At 45.1% G+C, this 18,076-nt stretch overlaps 3 protein-coding genes across 4 annotated transcripts; all 3 read left to right on the top strand.

Annotated features, from left to right (window-relative positions):
* Positions 1-43: 43 nt before the first annotated feature.
* Positions 44-3,886, top strand: LOC119115051 (interleukin-1 receptor type 2). Its single transcript, XM_037239222.1, has 9 exons — positions 44-147; positions 929-1,195; positions 1,386-1,635; positions 1,963-2,131; positions 2,321-2,492; positions 2,804-2,875; positions 3,044-3,179; positions 3,260-3,405; positions 3,559-3,886. Exons 2-9 carry the CDS (start codon positions 1,111-1,113, stop codon positions 3,717-3,719), a joined length of 1,191 nt encoding a protein of 396 aa, XP_037095117.1. The 5' UTR covers positions 44-147; positions 929-1,110; the 3' UTR covers positions 3,720-3,886.
* A 503-nt stretch (positions 3,887-4,389) lies between these two features.
* On the top strand, positions 4,390-9,636 carry zmp:0000000936 (interleukin-1 receptor type 1). Of its 2 annotated transcripts, XM_037280848.1 has the most exons (12): positions 4,390-4,583; positions 5,898-5,972; positions 6,405-6,657; positions 6,870-7,065; positions 7,175-7,346; positions 7,497-7,559; positions 7,637-7,781; positions 8,122-8,276; positions 8,343-8,486; positions 8,551-8,724; positions 8,840-9,078; positions 9,151-9,636. In XM_037280848.1, exons 2-12 carry the CDS (start codon positions 5,900-5,902, stop codon positions 9,469-9,471), a joined length of 1,935 nt encoding a protein of 644 aa, XP_037136743.1. In that variant the 5' UTR covers positions 4,390-4,583; positions 5,898-5,899; the 3' UTR covers positions 9,472-9,636. The 2 variants fall into 2 exon arrangements, with proteins under 2 accessions (XP_037136743.1, XP_037136744.1); XM_037280849.1 differs by lacking the exons at positions 4,390-4,583; positions 5,898-5,972 and having other exon boundaries at positions 6,547-6,657; positions 6,818-7,065; positions 9,151-9,574.
* Positions 9,637-9,743: 107 nt separating this feature from the next.
* Positions 9,744-17,793, top strand: LOC119115060. The gene is made up of 23 exons (XM_037239234.1): positions 9,744-10,312; positions 10,740-10,953; positions 11,026-11,194; positions 11,310-11,481; positions 11,561-11,632; positions 11,736-11,862; positions 11,939-12,078; positions 12,233-12,379; positions 12,671-12,832; positions 12,909-13,136; positions 13,264-13,447; positions 14,227-14,242; positions 14,363-14,417; positions 14,522-14,774; positions 14,847-15,033; positions 15,248-15,398; positions 15,563-15,622; positions 15,992-16,115; positions 16,270-16,418; positions 16,515-16,652; positions 16,711-16,914; positions 16,984-17,117; positions 17,190-17,793. Exons 1-23 carry the CDS (start codon positions 10,261-10,263, stop codon positions 17,478-17,480), a joined length of 3,429 nt encoding a protein of 1,142 aa, XP_037095129.1. The 5' UTR covers positions 9,744-10,260; the 3' UTR covers positions 17,481-17,793.
* The last annotated feature ends 283 nt before the right edge of the window (positions 17,794-18,076 follow it).

Below are 18,076 nucleotides of genomic sequence, written 5' to 3'. Positions count from 1 at the left end.
TGTGTTCTTCTAGAAATGACCCGCCACCCCACCTACCTTGCATTGTGGAGTACAAAGTGTTTGGTTGGGAAACCTCGGAGTTTACCTTCTAGTCGGCCCTTTCAAACCAAACACTGACGGGAAAGACTGAGCACATACCTGTGGAATGTAAGTACAAATTGTTCTTGAAATAATAGTGCTTTATTTTTCCTGTCGTGCCTGACCTCTGTTGGCTAATAGTTTGACTAATTGTATTAACAGGAATATTGCTTGGTTGCACGTCTTCTTTCATCACGTGTTTGACAATGTTGGTATTTTTGACTCATTTGGACTGATGGTCATTTCATGGATGGGCTCTTCCTCAGTGACAAAAACACGTCACTTATTTGTGTGCGTGTGTTTCTTTCCTGCTTTTGAACACTCTTTAAAATAATGCTGAATGTTGAAATGTTACACAACTAAATATCAACTCATTCACTGCCATTGACAACGATAGAAGTCCAAGTCAAATTTTGATGCCTGCCCGTGTTATAAAAAAGCAATATAAAAGAAAATGTGAAGAATACTACAGAGTGTATAGAAATAAAAAAGCACTAATCTTTGAGAACGTTAAATGTGTTCACGTTAAAAATCAATGTTTAAACAATGACACATTTTAAGCAACTAGATGTAAACAAAATGCTGCAACTTTTTTTTTTCGTCGTCACGCGTGTGTGCATATGTAAATGCATGTGTTTATGTAATGTCCTGAGGAAATGGAAGCAGAAGTCAACTTTGTCCGGCTATAAAGGAAAATGAGTATTTAAAGTTCACATCATGTCAAATGATAATTATATAAATATTTTTTGTAATTCGGATGATATTTGAATGAATGTGCTTTTTTAAAAAAAAAAAAAATCAGTTTATAGAATTCTTCTCTTTTTTTTTTTTTTAAATGCATGTGAGTCAGACCAGTGTTGGTCCATCGTGCGGTTACAAGGTTTCCGTGACGATTGATGAGTCCATCGGCTTCTACTTAAGAGTCCGACTTGAGACTAGGACCCTCACTCGGGCTGTTTTGAAGCGGTCGCCATGGTGGCTTGAAAGCCGTACGCTGTCCCACGGTGTCAGAAGCCTCTCGAACCCGTAGCCATGTCACCCATCTTGGCGTTGATGATGCTAGCCGTAGAGTTAGCTCACGGACGAAGATTTGCGCTTCCGTCGTTGCCTATGAAGGGTGAGCTGCCTCCCAAATGAAAACTTCACTTGTTGCCTTATTTTTAATCTGAAAGAAAAAAATGCAATTTGTCTTTTCAACTGGTAAAAAATAAAGTACATGCTTTTCAACGTCATTAGCATGAATAAGCATTGTTTGACTCAACATTGCGTGATGTCTGTCTGACCTTGATTGTTGTTCTTTCCACCAGATGGCTGCTTGACGGTGGCACCCGAGTTGGAGCTCTTTCATTTGGAGAGAGAGGCGGTAAGCGTGTCTTTTCCCATCTTCCTGAGGGCCCTCCATGTTCGCCACATCACACCGCCGGACGCCGACTTCCGCATTGCCAAGGGCAACCTCACCCACGACAGCGACGAAGGCCGAGTCCGACGCCTCGGCTTGGATTTGTGGCTCCTTCCAGCTCAGCCGTCTGACTCGGGCGAGTACACATGCACCTTCAGGTAACAAATCAAAATATTTCCCAATATTGATTTGTCAAGTCGCAACAAAATTTTAAAAATACCACTAAATGAAAAAAAACCCAATGTTTTTATTAAATTTTGGGAAAAACACAGAATGTAATTTATAAAGAAAAAAATTACAGAATGTCACAAATACTACCAGAATAAAAAATTATGTTAAAATAATGTTAAAAAACGCTCCTAAAAAAGACACAAAATGTCACAAGAAAATCTTAAAATCACTCCAAATTTTTCCAACTGCTTCTATTGTACAAAATATTCAAATCATAACGGAAGCACTTTTAATGCTCTGTTGTTGCAACGTAGGAACGCCACATACTGCATCCGCGGCAGCGTGACGTTGCGGGTGTACGCCAAGTCGGCAGTGGACGTGGACAACCTGTCGTTCGAGTACGACGCCATGCTGGGAGAAAACGTCACGCTCAATTGTCCCATTAGGAAACACTGCTCCCACACACATGTCCAATGGTTCAAGGTGAGAGAAGAACTTTGTGTGTACACTCCAGGCCTGATTGTGGTTGAATAAAATGGTTCAAATGTTACTCATTAAAAATGTTCAAACAAATGTCATTGTTGTTTCTCCTTCTAAAAAATATATGTCAACAATATTTAATGTAAACAATCAAAAGACCTGACTAAATTTAACGTCCCTGATTCTTTGCAGGGTGCTGTCACCCTCCAGTCCCACAGATGGCACTCCTCCGGGAGAGATGCGAGAAAACTGTGGATCCCAGAGGTGCAGCATTCCGACGGCGGGTTGTACACATGCCGACTGAGCATGCTGGTGGAGCGCAGCGAGTTCCCACTCACTCGCACCATCCGACTCCTCATCACAGGTGCCTTCCATGTCGTACGGTCAAAAACAACTTGCAAAGTTAGCTTCAAAATCTTATCAAAGAAAAAACTAAATTTTACAAAATAAATAAATCTCACCATGGGATGAAGGGCATCACATACTCAAAGATACTACATTTAAAATTTGTTGTATCACTAAGAATGTACACAATGCATAATACACGTACAAAAACAGGACGGCCCAAAAATATCCCAAAATATCTTATATTAAATCGTAAAAAAAACAACTGCACATTTTGCCCAAAGCATTTCAAAACACTTGCCATAAGTCTGTCTTTTGTCAATCTTTCAGAACCCCAGTTAGCCACAATGCCGCCACTGATCATCTCGCCATCTAACGGGAGCGTCCACCAGGCCTCACACGGTGAGTCCTTGACTTTGTCTAGAAGATCATCTAGTTAATAAAGGGGAAAAAAAATAAAAAGTCTGAAATCTTTACAAGCAAGCAATACTATCTACATATAAATAAAATAAGCAAGCATAATGTAGTTATTGTTATCCTCAGCATTCCACAAGTTATTGAATGTTGCAGGTTCAGGTCTGGAGGTTAAGTGCACGGTGCTGACGTCATGCCAGTCCAGTCCCTGGACAGTTGTGTGGTGGTCTGTGGACGGCGTCCAGGTAGACGCGTCACGCCTCCACGGACGATCTCTGCAGACCGGGAGAAGGTAGCCGCTCATTTCCTCACCACAACCTTGTCTTTCGAAATGTGCTTTTTGTCACAAAATGGCTATCGCCGTCCATGCAGGGAAACCCGGGTGGCTCTGGGTTGCCAGGTGGAAGTGGGGCTGGTCATCATGTCAATGACAGAAGAAGAGGAAGGGGCGGCGCTAACGTGTGTCACTCAAAATCAGGATGGGAGACGGGAAGTGATTGTCACGCTCCACGTAGAGGGTGAGTCACATCACACGCGAGAATGTACAAGTAGGCTTAAGTCTGGTTTCAATTTATTCTTTCAAGTCAGGCTAAGGCTTTTAATTTTTGAATGAGAATCATTTTCCAACAAAGGAAAAGGCATGACCCAAGGTTTGTCCCTCCCCAAAACAGACTCGAGCATGACGTGGCTCGTGGTGGCCTGTGTGTCCATTTCCTGTTTCCTGGCGGTGCTCTCCATCTTCCTCTACGCTTTGCTCATCAAGCCCAAACTCAAGAAGAACACCAAGAAGAACGCCGATTACTTTCTAGCGCGCCAGGACAGTGTCTGCTAGTGGATGTTGCACTACTTCCTTTGGGCAACAGGTGGCAGCAGCACCCACAACACTCTCTTGACAACCCACCAGATTTGAAAGTTGACTCTCACGTGCACACATTTATTGCAGATTTTCTCTCATATTTCACGTTTTCAGGCTAAATAAAACCAACAAATGCAAAGTCAGATTTATTTGTCGTAAATATAACATTGAAGACTTGTAAATGTGGATTAAATGATGTATGGTGGACGTGTAGAATGAAAAAAAAAACACGAACAGAATACAAATATTTTAAAAGGTAACCCCAAAACGATTAAAAATATTTGAACACAAAGTACGTGAAACCAGCAAAAAAGCAAAACAAAAGTATAAACCGCAAAATATAAATAAAAGCATGAATCAGCAAAAGAAAGAGTAAACTATTAAAAAATCAGTACATTTTTAAAAGCTACATATAAAGTTAGCAGTCTGGACAGGAAAGGATGAAAATGAAAGACATCGAAAACACAAAATTTGCACCCCAAAATGTCAGGAAATCTGAAAATATTTTAAAAATTCACCAGTTAAACAAAAATCGAACTGAAGTACTGTGGCCACAAGATGGCGCCACAGGAAGACGCCCGCGTAAAATGAAGCACCTCTGTGGAATGTATTCACTTGCCAGGACCTGAATCGTGTGTGTGTGTGAGTGTGCGTGAGCCAGAAGCGATTGCTCAACTTACGAGAAGTTGCAACATTTGTCTTTATTCAGACCGTGAAAGGGCTCTCGACAAAGAAGACGCGCGTTCGATTCCTCTGCCACCAGATGAATGACATGAGGCGTCTGTCATGTGACCAGAGGAGGCCGACCACCACCAAATCATCATCATCACCACCACACAGGTAAGTTTTATCCGGCCATTTGTTCAACTTCCTGAGTGGCCCAGGAAGTTGAAGGGTCAACACATGTTGCCAGGGCTTTTACATGTTCACTTATTATTTTGTTTAGATATACTGCATGTTTCTACACTAGACAATGACAAGCCTAAACTGGAAGTATTGCTGTATATTAGTAAGATTAACAAAAAATGCAAATAAAAAAATCAAAAGACATGGTTCGATCTTTAAACGAAACCCAGTAATTGGAAGCGTACATGAAAAAGAATGACTTTTATGGTGAATGTGTTCACACAGGAAGTAGTACTAATGGTAATAGGATGTGGTTTTTCAAAATAAAAATCCCCCCAAATGCTAGTTGTTGACCAGTTGCTTTGAATTGAAAAATGACACCTGAAAAGAATTACAAGTTGTATTCAAAGTAGTGTTGTGTTGAATTTCGGAAATGTAATTGTTGAGTTCCCACTATGCCACGTGCTCTCATTTAGCTTTGCGGGGGCTAACTCGGCTTCTTTCATGGCTTTATGACTTGAGAGGAAAAACGACAAGTAGGTGAGGCCTCATCATGGAGTAATTAAAATTAATGACAAGAATAGTTGTGAGTCATATTTGACTTGTGTGGACAAAGTACTGACTCATACATTTCACCCTTTTTAAAAACGGTAACAGACGAGTGACCAAACTAGCTTCCACAAAGTTACTTGTGCTAACATTGACTGCTATTTCGAGCTGTTCCAAATTTCCTCCTCTTTGACCAAGGCCTGAAGAACTTATGAACAAAGTAGAAATAAAAACATTAAACGAACAAAACAAACCAAAACGGCAAAAAACTGGTCAAACTGGTTAACCTTTGGCTGGTTAGCAAATGAACAAATAGTCCGACAAACACACTTACTCACGCACTAACATTTTGACCTGATCGACTGGGTGACTAAATCATTCTAATTTCAAAAATGATTGCGCATAAGTGGTTCTGATGGAGGGATGAACAAATGAAACAAAACAGATAACTAACTGAACTTAACTCACAAATGCATAAACAATTGTTTGATGCAGGGCTTTTTTACGATGGCCACACTTTCTCTCTCCCACACATACGCACGCACGCACGCACGCACGGCTGATCTGGCCTGCTTCCATGTGGTCCACAGAAGCCTTGCGTAATCGTTTTGGGCGGTTGTTGCATGAAATCAGTGTCTGAAGCTTCTCTGCCGATTGCTCATGTGGGAGGCGGCGCCGCTTCAGGACGGTACACGTCCTCTCGTCCGCTGCCGTTTGCCATCATTGTGCTGTAGCTGTCCATCCTTCATGTTGTTTCAGTCATGTGCGTCCATGTGTGGACCCTCCTGCTGCTGTTGATGGTGCCGAGTGTCTACGGGACTCACGCCGTTTCGGGTGAGTAGCGGTGCTGGAACGCTGGCTCGAGACTGACTAGTGCTGGTGGGTCACATTGGCTGGACGGTGGGAAAGTCCTAAATGGGTCAAAGTCAACCACATGTTTATTCACTAAACCTTCATGTTTGTTTTGTAATATCCGGGAAAAGTGGGAGCAAAACTATTGATTTTTGTGTCAGTAAAATGTAATCACGTTAGGAGGAGTGTTAAGTGCTCGTTCGCTGTGGTGGGACTGAGTCAAGTGTGGAAAAAGTTCTTGGGAATGGGGTCATATCCTCTTGGCTAAAATCCCAACAAATACAGCTCAGAATGTCTCATGAGGATGGACAGCCAACAAATAACACGAGCTAGCTCATTCTCTGGCTAACCTGCTAACAAACGAAGCAACCAACATTTGTGAAAAAGCTAACTGCGGACATTTGTTTTTGTCAGATGAGTGCAAGGACTATGACGTTCAGTTTGAGCGCGTGTTCTCAGTGCCAGGAGACGTGGCCATGATCAACTGCACGCTGGCATCTCCCGACGTCTTCAACTTGTCGACGGCGTCCTACAAGGTTGAGTGGTACCACGTGGAGACGGGACGAGCGCTTCGCAACGTCAGCCGTCGCGTCCTCATCCGAGGGGAGACCCTGTGGTTGCTCAATGTCACCGTGGAGCATGACGGACATTACCAGTGCGTGCTCAGGTAATTGTGGAATTTATTCAATTGTACACTATCATTTTTTCAACACAAATCTGAATTGATTTGCTCTTTTTTTATTTGGATTGATTTCATTTATTGGTTATGGATTTTCTATTACGATGAATTCAATGGCATTTTTTTTTTTTTTTTTGCCACACCTAAGCCCTGCCCCCTCACTGCCCTCCGCTTGCTGATTGGTCCGCTCCTTCTTCCAGGACGAGCGCGTCGGCCTGCTTCAAGCAGTCCACCGGGTTGGTGGTGGAGCATCCGCTTCAAGGCGAGTGCGGTCGTCCGCGCAAAGCCTATCAGGCCCTCACCGTAGGCGTGACCGACACGCTCTCCTGTCCAGTCGGAGACGTCCTCAAAACGCTTCAAAGCTACGGCGTCACCGCCTCCGTCACGTGGTACCGAGTGAGTCGCGCCTTGGTCTTGTTGCCATGGGAACCACAACATTTTTGCTCATATTTCTGTACAAATGTTGCAGTTTCTGTGTCCTAATGTGTGTCATGGTGCATATCAGGCCTGCGACTTGATCGAGGACGGCTTTGACGGACACGTTTACCGCGACCGAGCACGGCTGAAAATTAAAGACGTGGACAGCCGCAACAACCAGCTGTACACGTGCACACTGAATTTTAATCTGGGCGGCGTCGCGGCTTCCATGTCGGAGACCATCGAGGCTTGGGTGCAAGGTGGGCAACGTAGACACTCCCTCGCATTGTCACAAGGGGGCGACAGAGAGTATCACACATCTGGATGGAGTAGAGATGATGTTAAAAATTGTGTCGCACCACTCTTTGCCTCCCGTCAAACTATTGGCAATGTCTGCTGTTGTGTTGCAGAGGATTACTGCTTCGAGCCCCAAGTGCTGCAGCCAGCCAACGATCTTGTCACAGCGGCCGCAGGTGAGCAGTCAAGAATATAAAGTGACTAAACACGTTAGCTGCCAATGTGGCTAACGTGGCTAACTGTTTGTGTTCAGGGTCTCGTTTGACACGAAAATGTCAAGTATTTGTGCCGTGCATTGGCACCGTTCCTGACGACCCTATAGTGGACGTTTTATGGTTGGATGACATCGACTTCATTTCCAGCAACAACTCACAAAGGGTCTTCGCTTCACAACCACGGTGACAACATTGGTTTCTTTTAGGAGCATCTTTTTAATATGAGTCAGGGGTTAACAAAAAACTGATTCGGTAGGTTCTACTTTTAGATCTCTTTTGGGACTGCTTCATTATTTTGGGAGGTTCCAAAAATAACTAATCATTTGTACATAGCACAGTTGTGAAGCCCAAAAGTGCATTTTTTTTAACCATACAGATTTTTGGTAGCGTTTTTTTTGCAGGAGGATGTCTACAGTACCAAAAGTACCGGAATAATCCAAAATGCTGACTTGTACCATGCATCCTTCTTTATTTTTTGTCTTTTGTCTGTTTCAACTTCCTGTTTCAATTTCCCGTGTTCCAGCGTGTGGCGTGCGAGCATCCCCCGCAAAGGTGTGTGGATGGAGAGCGTGCTGACCATTTCCTCCCTGGAGGAGGCCGACTTCCTGGTCAACTACACGTGTCGAGCGTACAGCGCGCGAGGTTTTCGTCAGGCCCACTTTGCCGCGCTGCCTCAAGGTAAATCTCGTCAGGGTCGGACGGCCGCCATCTTGTTCCTGTGCCTTGACTTCCTGCGGGTTACAGAAACGGACTTCACGGTTGCTGTCGGCTGTGTGCTTGGCGGCGTGGCGGCACTCGCGGTGATGGCCGTGGTGGTGTACAGCCGATTCAAGATTGACATTGTGTTGTTTTTGCGCAGCTCCTTCCCAGTCTTCTATACAAACAAAGGTAAGAAATTGGTTCTGTTTTTAATGCCAGCATGCTAAATAATTTGATTTGTTGCCGCTGTCAGAAAACGACGGTAAGCAGTTTGACGCTTACGTGATGGCCTACTACCCGCTCAACTGCCAGCTGGATGTTAGCCACGGAGTGCTAACGTTTGCGCTTGACATTCTGCCGCAAGTGTTGGAAAAAGCTTGCGGCTACAAACTTTTCATAGCTGGACGGGACTGCCTGCCAGGACAAGGTAATACACTTAGTTTATTTATAAATTGTTTACTTACTACCTTAATTCACTTTTACGTGTCTTAGTGAGTGCACGATGAAGCTAGCGTGCCCTGTTTGTGTGCTTCCCCCTGCAGCCATGGTGGACTCTGTGCACGACAACATGCTGGCCAGCCGCAGACTCCTCCTGCTCTACGGCGCCTCGCCCTTCCCCTGCACGCATCGCCACCACCCCCACCGGCACGACAACAAACACACAAACATCAACTACAACCCTAACAACAACAACCTGGGCGAGGAGGTCTGTTTGGACCCGCGATGTCAACACGAGTGTACGGTGGCCATGCATCAAGCACTCATGGAGGGAACCCTCAAGGTCAGCTCCACAATTAACACACAAACCACTTTTGTCTGGTGACTTTTTTTGATTGTTATGTTTGTTTTGCAGGTGGTGCTGGTGGAGCTGGAGGAGGTCAGCGCAGCGCAGCTAGCGCTCTTCCCGGAGTCGCTGCGTCACCTGCGGAGGAAACAAGGCGCTGTGTGCTGGTGGAAGGACCACCGCCAGCACCAGCAGTCGAAACTGAAGTGTTGGACCACTTCCACTGGGAAGTCCTCCCCATCCAGGACCGGTACATGGGACCACAAGGAAGTACACTCGCCTGGTTTGCTCTCTCCGTCATCCAGGTTCTGGAAGGAGATTCGCTATCACATGCCCGTGAGGGGCAAGACAGTAGCGCCCCCTGAAAGGACGACTCTCTTGAAGGTGTAGCCACTCAATTGATACTTTTTGCTACTAGGACACCACAATGCTCAAACATGAAGAGCGGACTGGGTGGAGCAGAACCCGAAAGCGTTTGCAGAACGATAGTACCCCCTTGTGGATAATTAATTTAGTTTTCTGGAGTGTATGTAATAAAATGAAGTAAAAACATTATTCTTTGAATAGGTGTTTTCTTCAGATATTATTATTATGATGACATTTTGATCATTTAATGCCATTTCAAACGTACAGGCAAAACATTATCCTCCCGTTAATCGATGATGCTCAGTGAACACATCTTTACTTAAAAACTGATGTAATTAGGCGAGAAACAAAAGACCTTTACAGCAGTTCCAATACAAAGAAGTTTTTTTTCTGCCGCACACATACATACAAAAACCAAGTGAGGTTTGGTGGCCTGCTTTTGTGGTGTGTGTGTTTCTTTTTCGGAGGGTGGAAAGTCGTTGAAGGAAAAACCCAGGGTGTCATCATGTGAAAACAGGATGTGCAGGTAAGAGACGAGCAGAAGTCGCAGTAACGACTCACTGGTAAGTTGACTTACTATAACACTTATCAATTCAGTTTCTTTTGTAGCACTGAATAATAAACCAGAGCAGAGGTGGACCAAAGGCTAGAAGAATCATCATTGTTTTATGAAGCAAAGCGAGATATGCTCTCTAAATCTCTTTATAGATTTTTGTGTGGACCGGGATTGTGTGTTTTGCCTTATGACTTGTGTCGACACTTTTCACTTCCCTCACTTGTGATGTTTCTTCAAGAGTTGTGTGAAAAGCAGTAATGGCTTGTCTGCCCGCGCTAGCCATATTGCTCGCTGCGGCCAACACGCTCGGTGAGTACGCTGATATTCCTCCACAATGACGTCATTTGTATTATTATGCTTTATGAGTTTATGAGTTAAGTCAATTGGTGAATGGTTTGCTTTTAAGAAAATCAGGCACTGGGTTAGACAGCAGTACAGCCACCCACACTCTTAACCATATTAGTAGAGTTTAAATTTGATTTGATCTGAGTGGCTGAGAGAAATCACATGATGTTTTGGCAAGGCCACAATTTGGCGGAGGTAACCAGGTCAAATATTTACGGTAAGTGTCCTTTTTTTAGGTCAGTGTGTCACCTAATTGAGGTCAAGTGAGGTCCTACTTCTCAAACCCGCAAAAGACGTATTACTCTAGCAAGACCATGACATGGTTGGTTATGTGTTGAAATTTAGAGTTACTTTTTAATTCAGACTATGTATGTGTGTGCTTCCTTTACAGGCCACAAGGGGTCACCAGACACCTACTATGTCAGCGCAGGCCACCTCCTACTGCTCAAGTGTCCCATCGCGGGTGAAAACGTCACGTGGGCCCGAGAAGAGGCGATGGCGGGGACGATGCCATCTCTGCCCCCTGGCGTGGAAGTCATAGACGACCTTCTGTACTTCCTGCCCGTGCAGATGTCCCACAATGGCACTTACAGTTGCGAGAGCACGTAAGGAAACACGCCGAGTGTCGTGTACGTCTTGAGATGGCGTCTTGAGTTGAGTGTTTGTGTGCTGTGAAGGGTCCAAAGCAGAACCGTCAAGATTGACTTTTGCGTGTCGGTGTCCAATGGACTTTGTCCTCCTGTGGCCGAAGTGAGGAGCATCACCCTGGGGGTCACAAAGAGCCTCCCCTGCAAGCTGGACGACGTCCTACGACGCAACCACACGAGTAACATACGGTGGCTGAGGGTATGGTGCCTCGCCAGGCTCAAAAAGGCTCCATTCGTGCAAATGTATCCATATAGTTACATGTGCTCCAAATGTCACATAGCTCAGTAAAACTAGCTTGTTCAAAATCGTGCAGGACTGCCGCCCGCTGGAGCGAGAGGGCGCAACTCTCAGCGTGCACGACAGCGGCTTGAGGCTGCGCAAGGCCACGGAGGAGGACGCCGGCACGTACACTTGCCTGGTGGACATCAGCCTCCGTGGCAGGAAGTACACGTCGGCACGAAGCGTCCAGCTGGACATAAACAACGGTGGGCGCCAATTTGATTATTATTTAAATGAATCAATCATTCAAATCTTCTTCAAACCTTCTATTTGTTTTGGCTGCAGAGTTGACACAGGCAGTTTTTAGCGAGCCTGAGGTGATCCAACAACAGGATCAAGTGCTCGTCGTAGACATGGGTGAGTTCATCGTAGACCCATTAGTTGTCAGCTCGACAAGAATATGAACTTTCTGAGTTTGTATTCTTGACAATTTGAGTAAGACAGTCTGATGTGGTGTTAGGTGCGCGTGTGGAGCTGAAGTGCTCGGCTTTGCTGGGCTACAGTCAGAATGAGGAGACGACAATGTTCTGGATCGTAAACGGCAGTTTTGCTGACGAGGACCCGGAGCTCAATGAGACGTTCCGCTTGTGAGCTTGTCGTTATTCACGATTAAAATCTGCACGCATACGTAAAAAGTCTCACATGATCCGCTTCCCCCCGCAGCACGCCAGACCAAGGCCGCGTGCTTGGCGAGTCCATCCTGACCATTTCCAGAGTTCTTCCTCGTTTCCTCAATGTCTTCATTCGCTGTCGGATCCAGAGCCCTCTGAAGGTGAAAGATTGCCAAGTGCAGCTCAGAGAAGGTAATGCAATCACCATTTTTGAAAAATGCCAGGCAAAAAGAAATATCTTATCCTATCATATTTGGCATATTTATTTAATATGTCAAAAAATCATATTTAAATATTGTTGACATATTTCATCTGCACCTATGTCTTACTTGCTGTCTCCCACCAGCCAACCACAGCTGGTTCCACACTGGCGTGGCAGTGGGCGTGGCCACCCCGCTTCTTCTTCTACTTCTGGTCTTCCTGATGCTCCTTTTCAAGGTGGACATAGTGTTGGCATACAGGAGGCTGCACGGATATTTTGTTACTCCTCAAGGTGACACACAGCGACATGTTAGTTAGTTAAACTAACTAACTGTTTACGATGTAGATCAACTAAATAACAGACAACTCACAAAATGAATTATTTGAATTATTTGACTTGCTGGTAAATGGCAGGTAGCTTGCTAGCTATTTTAACGATCTACTTTTTAAAATAACAAAATAAATATACGATAAACAAATGACCATCAATGAGACCACATGTCTACAAAATAACCAACATAGCAACACAACATAGTTAGCCAAGGCGCTAATTGACTCACGCTGGCGTCTCCCATGCGTGCAGATACCGAGTGGGTCCCGTACGACGCCTTGGTGAGCGTGGTCCCCGCCGAGACCAGCTCAAGCGTGGCGTCTGACTTTGCCCTGCATACGCTGCCCGGCCGGCTGGAGGAACGACATGGCTTCCGCCTCTTCATCGCAGGCCGAGATGACATCCCGGGAGAAGGTATCGTCCATCTAACCAACGAGTACATAAATCATGCTGACAAAGTGTTTCTTTTCAAATGTTCTTCCCGTGGCAGCAAAACTCGATGCCGTGGCGGCCACTTTGCGGAGATGCCGCCGGCTGATCATCGTCGTGGTGTCGGCCAAGGAGACGGACAAAGAGGAAGAAGAACAGGGGGAGGAGGAGGACAAGAAAGAGTGGCGGCCCTTCAGCCTTGGGGAGCGACAGCTGAGCTATGAGCAGAAGCTGGGCCTGCACGACGCTTTGATGCACGATACGCCCCCAGTCATCCTGCTGGAAATTGGTAATTGATTGACTGGCTAACTAACTATGCTAATAGTGACCAACTGTCCCACACGGTATATTACCATTCTTTTTTTGTCTTTCCAAATGAGTGACTCGTACGTCCTATTCTGTGGTTCTCCTCCCAGACGGTCCGCCGGATTACGGCCGCTTGCCGCAGTCTCTAGCCTACATCAAGAGGAGGCAGGGAGCACTCGCGTGGAATCAAAGCAAACACGATAGACGCTTCTGGAAAAAGCTCAGGTTGCTCATGCCGGACGTGCCGGCCAGCAGACGATCAAGACCCCATCAAGATCACATCTTGTTAGTGCAGTGACTGTGTCATTAGGGTGGAGTGTACACAAGAGACATTTGAATTCTTCCACTGCAGTATTTCCAATCATCTTGTTACATCGCATCTTACTGGTAGCTCTTAAGAGGCCATTACAGGAAAAACCAGGGGTGGGGGTGCCACTTTAACGATAAACTGTGTGTGTGTGTGTGCGTGTGCGTGTGTGTGTGTGTGTGTGAGCGCGTGCGTGTGAGCGCGTGCGTGTGAGCGCGTACGTGCGCACATGTGCGTGCGAGGAGATGGCTATAAAAGATCTTTTAGAAGAAGAGCAAAGACACTGTAACATTCTTCTAAGCGGTAAGAGACATATTTTACTGTATTTTACTTTTCTTAAATACATGTTTATTTTTAGTATTATTAGAATTTTGTACCCCCATTTAACCCACATTTATACAATAAAGTTTACATTTTTTTAAAATTTAATTTAGATTTTAGATTTGTAATGCTGTTTTCGGGTGCGGTTTTAATTGATTTTTCATTTAATTTGTTGCAATTATGTCATTTAGAAAACACAACATTCAGCAATTTACTTTTACTACAATTTCTTTTATGGCACATTTTGACAATTACATTTTTTTGTTTTATCATACGTTTCAAATAAAAATTCAAATTTGGAACTTGACATGTTCCTTTTGCATTTTTTTTAAGGCATCATCTTATTTGATGTCATTTAAAATGTTCATTTTGTCTTCTTCCTCCCTAAATTTGTTGAGATTTTTAGATAATGGAACGTAGTTTGTCTTTAAGCCTTATCAATCAGAGCGGAAGCAACAAAAGTGACTTAAGACATTCTGTTGCTGTGATCAGATAGTCTTTCTCGCATGTCCTACGATACGATTTGCGCTTGGCTGGCTACTTTGGCAGCTAAAAAGATTTTGAGGAATCTTCTCTTTTAGTTGGAGATGGATTTCTTCCCGCTCATCCTGATGGTGACCGCACTTCACCCTTCTGGTAAGCATGCTGTGCAAATATTTCTAAATGACCTTGCGTTCATTCTAAGGAAGTCGACGACCACTACCAGAAGCTGGAGCAAATTCTTTGTATGTTCTCCTCAGCCACACAGGAGCTCTCGTGCGAAGACTTTGATGTGGAGGACTATGTGCTCATAGAAGGCGAATCCTTCCAACTTGTTCCGTACATCCTGGACGACTCCGTGGTGCCCTTGGAAAGGTTCACGTGGTTCAGAAATTCTTCAGGCCGAGAGCGTGCCGTGGTCCCATCCGGTGAAATGGAGAGGATTCACCACCACGCCGGCGCGCTCTTCCTCTTGAACGTCACCGTGAAGGACTCGGGTTTCTACACGGCTCGGTGAGGGAAGATTCCGGGTCTCGTCGACTCGTTCTGGTTTCCGTTACTTTGAGGCGTTGTTTCTCGTTTCAGCCAAAACATCACGGGCGAGGCGTGTGAGAACTATTATGTGAATATCACGGTCCTAGAAGCGAGTCGAGCTGACAAGGAGCACTTCTACGGCGCTCTGGATGATTCCGGAAGGAACAAACATCTAGTGTGTCCTGACCCGGTGGCCAATATCTGCAGGAGGTTGGGCGGAGCCTTTAGCTGGTACAAGGTGAGGACACACGATCTGCTCTTAATAAGATAAGAAAAAATATTAATTGTTTCATTCACTTTGATTTATTCCTCCACTTTAATTTGCTTATTCAATCATCCATTTTTACCCCCAGTATTTTTGAATTTCCTTTTTTTAAATGGACTTTTGCAGTCTCCGAATAGAAGAAATTTGAAATTTTGCTTGATATTTTTGCGCATGTGATTTTCTCCAGAACGACACTCTGCTTACTGGTCGGCGATCAGATGCCATGTGGCTACACAGCCTAACGGCCGAAGACCAAGGCGTGTACACGTGTGTGTGCACGTGGACTCATGGGAGCCACCAGTACACCACGTCGGGTTCTAGGGAAGTCACAATCAAAAGTGAGTGGAACCGACTTTGGGGGTGGCTGTGTTCACACCCACAACGGCGCAAATAATATCAAACCAGAGAATTGCTTATCTCTGTAAAATGATGCTCACAAAAAAATCCAGCCCAATGTTTTGTGTTTGCATGAGCTCTGAAAATAATTTTTTTTGACTCACAGATTCGTTCTCCTCCAATTTGCTTATCTTGGCGCCCACAAAGAACATCAGCACCCATGAAGGTAAAAAATAAAGAAAAGTAAATATTCAAAGAAAAACACAAAAGAAACTCAAGGAGACAATATTTACATTGCTGCCTGTTTTTTGTGTGTATCTATCTTCCAGAGGATGTTGTAAATTCATCAAATTGTATTTGTCATGATGACTTCTACTTTCTCATGTTTTGTCATGTTACGCTGCACCATATTTTGTATCATGCTGTCATCTTAAACACCTTCCTGTTTCCTGTCGAGCTGCTTTTCCTTCATGACACCAAACAATTTCAAACGTGGTCTGTGCATTTAATGGAAACTTGTACAACGTATATACTACAATTGTTCCAATAAACATGGAATGTTTTAACTGTGTTTTTATTGGTTATGGTGGTCCAGGCGTAGAACTGCGGCTCAACTGTTCTGTGTTCTGCGGAACCAACATAAATCCGAAATGCTCGGCTCGATGGCAAGTCGGCGAGAAGAACGGCAAGCGCGATGGCTACATTCAGAGCATGAACGTGTACGTTCTTTTAAAGCAAGTCTTTTGGAGACTTTTTTTTGTGGGACTTCTCATGACTTCATGTTGCTAAGTGAAAATGGCTTTGAGGGCTGAATTTTCAAAATGTCCCTAACCAAGCCACCGGGGAACCGACTCGCTGTGTGTTTCCCCTTAGCCACACCTCCTCGCCTTCCCAGAGCACGGTTGCCACGGCGATCCTTACCATCGCCAAATTATCATCCAGAGATTTCCGAACAAATTTCAAATGCATCGGCAGCGACGGCTTCTTGACGAGGGAGCGGTTCTTCACACTGAGCCCTAGAGGTCAGTGAAGTCATCACCACTTCATTAGACTCAGATTAGTATTTGAAAGCTCAGCCCTCACTTAAAAGTTCAATTGTATTGTTGGGTGTGCTTCAGATACACTCACTCCACTGTGGCTCGCTGGAGTGGGTGTTGTGTTATTGTGTGTGTCTGCTGTCATCCTGGTCAAAGTCTTCACTGTGGACATCACGCTGCTCTTAAGACCTTACTTGCCCATGGCTGTCTGCAATAAAGGTAAACTTATCAAAAAAAAAAAAAAAGCCAGACCTATGTGCACACTTTTTTTTTGTAGATTCCAAGAGGTACGACGCGTATGTAGTGTTGGAAACGCCGTCGGCTCAACGACGGCAGAATGAAGGAGTGCAGTACCCCGAGAGGCCACCAGAGGACGCCAACAAGCACATGTTGGCTTTTGTGGAGCAGCTGGTGTCGGTCCTGGAAAACGCTTGCCGATATCACCTCTTCGTGCAGCACAGAGACAACTTGCCAGGAGAAGGTGGCTAATGGCAAAACCGTCATAACCGATTACAAACCCTAACTTAAAACCATACCCACATTGTATCAGCCCACATTGCGCAGGTTCAGAAAAGCATCGAGCAGAGTCGCAGGCTGATAGTGGTTCTCGCCCCACATTCGGAATCATCCGATCAGCAGATTGATTCCTCCCCTCGCCTCAGCACGGCAGGCTTTGATTGGCAGGTGTGACTTTGACCCGAACAATGTCTTCAGAGAAATCTTTCACTTCAAATTCAGTCCGATTTGTCTTGTCAGGTGGCTCTACACCACGTTCTCACCCAACCCAACATGGCCGTCATCCTCATTCAGGTGGGCCAAGCGGGGGATTACGCCCACCTTCCCATGACCCTGCGCTATCTGCTTGCCAAGAACGCCCCCCTCAACTGGTCGCCCGAGTCACACGGCACCGCCACGCGCCACTCGCGCTTCTGGAAGAACGTTCGCTACCTCATGCCCGTCAGGCCCGCTACGCGTCCACCACAATTGTGCCGACAGGAGGGAGATAAAGGCTACACAGGAAAATGGTGGGGGGAGTTAGCGCTGTAGTTTCCCTTTTCCCCACAAGTGGGAGACAAAGTTTACTTTGTGATATGTTTGAAGTGTACTTGTCCCTTTTATTTCAAATCCTTTGTTGACACCATAACGTTTGATTAAACAAGCAGTCCCACCAAAATACCCGGAGGAAACCTACGCAAGCACGGGGAGAAGAAACGCTACAGAAAGAAAGCCGGAGCAGTAATCATTTGTGAACTGTGAGGCGGACATGCAAGCCAGTGTGTCGCCTCTTCATTCTTTCACTTCATTGACTTGATTTCTCACTCATCATTACACATGCAGTTTCTGCAGAAATTGTACATTTTCTACTTTTTCAAGTGAATTCTTTACTCTACATCAGGGGTGTCAAACTCATTTTTGTCGTGGGCCGCATTGTAGTCAAAGTTTCCCTCGGCGGGCCTGTTTGAATATTTTGAAAAGATAAATGGTAATAAAAATAGCAAGCAATATCTCTATTTTTTTAGAAGCGAAGACAATTGCTAATTTTAGTAATGACACTAAGTCGATGCAAAATTTGTCTCGCGGGCCACATAAAATGATGTAGTGGGCCGTATCTGGCCCCCGGGCCTTGTGTTTGACACCTATGC

Source organism: Syngnathus acus, chromosome 21 (assembly GCF_901709675.1).
Source record: "Syngnathus acus chromosome 21, fSynAcu1.2, whole genome shotgun sequence".
Lineage (NCBI taxonomy): Eukaryota > Metazoa > Chordata > Actinopteri > Syngnathiformes > Syngnathidae > Syngnathus > Syngnathus acus.
The sequence above is the reverse complement of the archived record's forward strand: the minus strand, read 5'-3'. Positions and strand labels throughout refer to the sequence as shown.